At 48.6% G+C, this 6,428-nt stretch overlaps 1 protein-coding gene across 1 annotated transcript in view; it reads left to right on the top strand.

The window, feature by feature from the left end:
- The window catches only part of Tmem132d (transmembrane protein 132D), a 626,423-nt gene extending 624,758 nt beyond the window's left edge, over positions 1-1,665 (top strand). Inside the window, exon 9 of the mRNA XM_028766177.1 lies at positions 214-1,665. Within this exon, the coding sequence (XP_028622010.1) occupies positions 214-1,392 (1,179 nt within the window). The 3' untranslated portion in view covers positions 1,393-1,665. The remainder of the gene's footprint in view (positions 1-213) is intronic.
- The last annotated feature ends 4,763 nt before the right edge of the window (positions 1,666-6,428 follow it).

Below are 6,428 nucleotides of genomic sequence, written 5' to 3' on the forward strand. Positions count from 1 at the left end.
GAGAGAGGAGAGGAGAGGAGAGGAGAGGAGAGGAGAGGAGAGGAGAGGAGAGGAGAGGAGAGGAGAGGAGAGGAGAGGAGAGGAGAGGAGAGGAGAGGAGAGGAGAGGGGGAGAGAGGGAGAGGGAACGAGGGAGAGGCTGTTTGTTGAACCTCCAGACACGTTAACCCACTTCCCTTGCTCCGCATGTTGACCCACTTCTCTTGCTCCACAGGAAGCAGCCATCAGCTGCTGGGTGCAGTTCAGCGACGGCTCTGTCACCCCCTTGGACATTTATGATGAGAAAGACTTCTCCCTGATGGCTACATCCTTGGACGAGAAGGTTGTCTCCATCCTCCAGGATCCCAAATTCAAGTGGCCTATCATTGCTGCAGAAAACGAAGGACAGGGGGCCCTGGTGAAGGTAGAGATGCTCATCAGTGAATCTTGCCAGAAGTCTAAGCGGAAGAGTGTGCTGGCTGTGGGAACAGCTAGCATCAAGGTTAAATTTGGACAGAACGATGCGAACCCCAACGGCAGTGAGAGTGCACACCTTGGGGCTGGGCTTCATGTGGAGAATATCAATGACAGGAGGTCCAAAAAGCCTTTTCAGGAATGGGGGAGCCCTGAGGGACCATACTACAGCAGCTCATCCATGGGGCTCATGGAGGGATGGGGCAGTACAACCAAGCGGCCAACCTTCCAGAAGAAGGAAGGCCAGGAAAACCTATTAGATGACATCATCCTCTCACAGACCATGGCCACAGACCTCACCAGCTTCCCAGACCAGGTGGACCTCCCCGGGAGCAACGTGGGCACTGAGGAACATGACCCTGATGCAGCCAAGGGGCTGAGTGACCTCGAAATTGGCATGTATGCTCTGCTGGGTGTCTTCTGCCTGGCTATCTTGGTGTTCTTAATTAATTGTGTGACCTTTGCCCTGAAGTACAGGCACAAACAGGTTCCCTTTGAGGAGCAAGAAGGTCTGAGTCACTCTCATGACTGGGTTGGGCTGAGCAACCGGACAGAGCTGTTGGGGAACCATATGAACTTCGCCTCCTCCCAAGAGGAGCAGATCACTGCCATTGACAGGGGTCTGGACTTTGAGGAGAGCAAACTCCTTCTCAGCTCAAACTCTCAGAACAGCATCAGTGGACAGCTGTTCAGGTCCACGGGAGCCATGCTCACAGATGACAAAGAACAGAAAAGCGAACCCCCTACATCCCCTACCTCCAAAAGGAAAAGAGTGACATTTTCCACGTTCTCGGCCATCTCCTCAGACGATGGGTGTCCTTCTGGGAACACCATGGTGTTGAGTAACGAGGATGACATTAAATGGGTCTGCCAGGCCCTAGAGCCCGGCGAGTGCCCAGAACCTCACAGTTGCATGGAGAGGCTACATGAGCACGTGTAATGGATATACCAATGCGGTTCTTACCTTTCAGCCTTTAACCCACTTGGGTATGGGGAGTAGACACACACCCAGGGGAGAAGTGAGACAAGAGGACATCACAAGGGCAGCACTGTCCATAGAACCCTGGGAAATGAGCCCCTGTTAGCTGGGGAGGCCCAGAGTCAGTGTTCATGCACATGCCATATGGCATGATGCTTTGGTTCGACTTCCAAGGTTTACTGTGCATGGCAAGATGTTGTCAAACCTGGAACAAAGATGCGTTGTTTAAGGGTTCGCAGGGAAGAACGCTCTCTCAATTTGGTTTCTTGTCAGATCCATGTTGCTCTGATAATCACTATTTCAGACCAGGAAAAAGAGAAAAATATTAAAAAGGCAAGGCTCAGGTTGAACATGCGTGGGTCGGGAGCAAGAGGCATGGCATCTGAGTGGACCAGCGGGGCTGACTCTAAGTATGCTCACAGGCAGAGTGTAGCACTGAAGCTGGCTATGGGGAGCAGGGTATTGAGCTGGTAGTTCCCAAAGATGAGGTCAAAGTTGGCCAGGGATTATTGACAGGCCAAGGAAGAGGTTAGTAGGGCAGAGGGGAAATGGGTAAATGACCCCACAACTGTCTTTGTAACTACATGCCATACATACACACATACATACATACATACATACATACATACATACATACATACATCATACATACATACATAAACACACACATACATCATTGGAGCAATTGGGAGAAGCTCCCTGTCTGTAGGACATTGGGTACAAAACACATGGCTCCTTACCTAAGTTCACTAGATTTGAACTTGATCGTTACGCTCTACTGACATCCTTCAGCCATTGGTTATTTGTAGATGAGGAAGGGAGAGTAATTCCTAGAATTTGTTCCTTCCTCAAGGTCCCCTGAGCTTTCTGTCAACTTCAGGTGGCATTCTATAGTGGAGGTCCCAGGGACACACATCTCTGTAAAGAGACTGGTCTTCAGAGTGTAAACAAGGACTCTCGGGGTGAATTCCCCACCCCTTCCCTGCTTTCCTAGAAACCACAGAGGGCCTGTTTTGTGATGGGCTCTGCTGCCCCCCATGCTGGGTCTCCTGTCCAAGAATTTGTCATCAGGGTATTAGGACAGAGCCATCTGTTCAGTGCAGGTTGGCTCTTCTGAACTATAAGAGGTGAGAGTCAGGAAAGTGGACTTCTGCATGTTTGGGCAGCATGAGAGAGGTGAGCGAGTATGTGTAGGTATATGCGTGTGTATGAGGGTATGCGTGTGTCTGCGTGTGGGTGTGCACATAGCAGGTAGCTGTGTGTCTGTGGAGGCTGTGCGTGTGTCTGTGGGTGCGTGTGGGGGTGTACCTACTCTTGCAAGCACTTGGACCCCACGTCATCCATGAAAGGATTAGCATGGCTTAACGTCAAAATGTCTCTATGATCGCTCAGATGCTGAGCCTATGGAGATGGTAGGGGAGGCATGATGGGGGTCCCCCACCCCAATCTTGGTCTCACTGTGAAGTGAGGATGATGCATTGAAGAGTAGCCATGACCTGGAAGGGTGGAGGAGATGAGTCTCTGGGTAATTCTAACACCGTCATTTACTTCTCTTTTCTTTCCTGTTACTTTCTGTCTTTATCGCTTTGTCTCCTTCTTCATCTCCCTCCCCTCCCCCTCCTCTTATTAGTCTCACCCCCACCATATAAGAGAACCTCCCTAGAGGACCGTGAGTCCCACCTCCTCTCCTTCCCCTCAGGCCCTCTCCCCTCTGACTGTGGTGCTAATCCTCTTGTTCTGACAGCCAGCAAGCCACCCAGCTCCCAGCTCCCAGTAGACTCTCCCTCCTTTTGGGTGGGTGATGAAACTCTTACTCCTTCACCACCTTTGCAAATCCTCCCTGCTTCCCGTCGCCTCCTCTCCGATTTCTTCCCGTTTCTTACCCACATGACGTTTCCTTGACTACTGCAACGGATGCCGGTTCTCAAATTCCTCCACGTGTAGAATGTATTGTAGATTGTAAGAATGTAATCTATATTTATAAACTTACCAACTGTAAATATAAAACATGCACTCTGTGGCTTTATGGCTGGCCTTTGTCTTTCCACACGCTGACCTGCCTCCCCTTCCCCCCCCTCCCTCCTCCCAGCCCCCCCCACCCCGCCTCCCTGCATCCATTGCAAACGGTTTTCCCAATGCTATGGCTTTTGGTAAATGAAAATTTAGATTAAAGAGCTGGTGCAATCCAATTACACCCTGACATCCTGTAATGCCGCTCCCGGCACCGAGGGGATGCTGACACATGATGACAGAGTGGACCGTGAGTTGAGTGTCTCTCCTTCAGGACCTGAAAGGATTTGAAGATAAATCATATGTGTAAATCTCTCCTAAAAGCCTGCTGACAGATAGTAGATGGAAGCCTCAAAGGCAAGCCCTTGGCCCAGCCTCCCCGTGTGCTGGAGCACTGAGGGCACTCTGTCCTCTCCTTGGGACTCCTAGGTATTTACACACAGCTGTATTCAAAAAATGACTTTGGTGGAGAAGGTGGTACAGACTCAGAACCCACAGAAAGCTAAACACAGTGGTGTGTGTCTGTTAGGTACAGCACTGGAGAGGTAGAGAAGGGAGATCCCTGGAGTTCACTGGCCACCCAGCCTAACTGAACCTGTGAGCCTCAGGTTCATCAAGAGACCCTGTTTCAAAAAAAAAATAACATGAAGAGCAACTTAGACCGATGTCCAATGTCCCTAGTGTATGAACACACACATACACTACCCTTGAGTTTCAAACTTCATTCACTGTGTCCCCAACACAGTTCTTCATAGAGAAAAGATGACAGAGCACTGAGATGCATGTGTGTGGGGTGTGTGTGTGTGTGTGTGTGCGCACACACACATGCGAGCGCACACAGAGTGTACCATGCACACACACACACATGCACGTGCACACGCACATACACTGATGAGTGCTAGTCGTTCAGCCATTTATGGATCCAGTCCTTTGCCAGTAAGATGGCGCTGGGGTGGGACACGTGCCACTCTCGAAGACCTTACTTACACTGGGGAACATTGATAAAGATTAAATAATTTGGGCATAGCCATATGTTAAATAAATAAATAAATAAATAAATAAATAAATAAATAAATACCAAGTACCAGAAGTAAAAATTTAACTATTTAAAACCCTGTGCCTTTTGCCTAAAAATACCCAGGTTCTACTGTTCCTTACAAATGAATACACCATGAGAAAGGGTATAGTCAGTATGCATAGTTGATCACCAAGTATGGGACCCTTGAACCCCAGAGTGTACTTGGAACAGAACCTTAACTCCACCTGCTCCCATCTTCCTTGAAGAAAACTGATTCTTGAAACCAACTCCACCCTAGATGGGGGAAAAGACAGAGTCAGGAGCTGTGTGGTTTTAAGAGTTAGTAAAGGCTATGTTTCTGCAAAGAGTACCATTCTTTTCTGAATCCCCCAGGCAAGCACAGAGTGCCTAAAGAAGACAGTGTTAGGGGCCATGGAGATGAAGGATTTGCTCTACCAGAATGAGGGTCTGAACTTGGTTCTCGGCATCACATCAAGAAGCTTGGCACAGGATCCATGTGCTGGAGAAATTGAGACAAACAGATCTCTAGGGGAGTGATGGGCAGGCTAGCCTTGCCTACTCTGTGAGCCCCAGGTCACACTGAGGGGCTCCGTTTCAAACAACAGGTCGTGGGCTTCAAACATGGCTCAGCAGCTACAGGAGCTTGCTGCACAAGCCTAATGACCTGAGTTCAATTCTTGGAGCCCACATGATGGTGGAAGGAGAGAACTGACTCTCTGAAGTTGTCTTCTGACCTCCATCACATTCCATGGCACATCTGTGCACACACACACACACACACAAATAAGAAATAAATAAAACTTTTGAAAAATTATGAAGTTGGGGCTGGGGAGATGATGGCTCAATAGTTACGAGTGCTTGCTGTTCTTGCCAAGGATCCAAGTTTGGGTTTCCAGCACCCACAAGGTGACTCACAACCTCCTGTGATTCTTGCTCCAGGGATCCAACACTGTCTTCTGGCCCCAGCACTTACCAGACATAGACACACACGCTGCACATACATGCAGGCAAAATATTCATACACATAACACAATAAATAATAATAATAAAAGGTATCAACGTGAACAGCATGTGGGTAACAACAACTACAGTTGAACTCTGACCTCCAACATGTATGCACACATGTGTACATGTCCATATACACACATGCACCTATACAAACAGGGGCAGCCCTACAAACACACACCCACAAAGAATAGAATTCTGTTCAAGAGTGAACACCGATACAAATAAGTATACCCACACAAACACACAGCCACAAGGAACACAACTCTGTTAAAGAGTGTCTATCTTGGGAAACACAAGGTCGAGGATTTGAGCAACTACTACCCAATGTTTGGATGAACAAAAAACAAACAAAAAAATCATTACCAGGTATAGAAATCCATGCCCTCTCGCTCAAATCTGACCACCCTGGGGTCCCAGGGAGCAAAGAGCTTCCTATATGCTGGGAAGAGCATCTCTGAAGCCACCATTACCGTCTTCTCAACATCACATCCAGAAGGATAAGCCTGTTCTTTCTCCCACCCACCTACCCCCCAGGCCACTTCTTGGTATCCAGCCATGAGGATTTGGCAAACCAGGAACCTTGAACACTATGTTGCCTCTCATCTGGAGGGTAGGACCTTCTGGGTTAAAAGTGTTGATGAGGTCTACTCCTTCTAAGAGTTTTGAAGCAGGAGGGTCTTCCCTGGCAGTTTGCTGGTGGTCTTTGATGTCCCTTGCTCTTAGAACAGCGCCTTGAGACTGGAGTATAGCTCAGTGGTATGTACCAGGCCCTGGGTTTGATCCCCAGTATACTCCTCCCCCCAAATCACCTTCTATCTCCTTCTATCTTCTCTTTAGGTCTCTCTCAGTGTGGCCAAAGGTCACATAAAGACACCTGCTTGTAGGATTAAGTCTTACTTAGTCCAGTGCACCCTCAGAATGTCTGAGTACATGTAGACAC

The sequence above is a fragment of the Grammomys surdaster genome, unplaced genomic scaffold (genome assembly GCF_004785775.1).
Source record: "Grammomys surdaster isolate TR1022 unplaced genomic scaffold, NIH_TR_1.0 166, whole genome shotgun sequence".
Lineage (NCBI taxonomy): Eukaryota > Metazoa > Chordata > Mammalia > Rodentia > Muridae > Grammomys > Grammomys surdaster.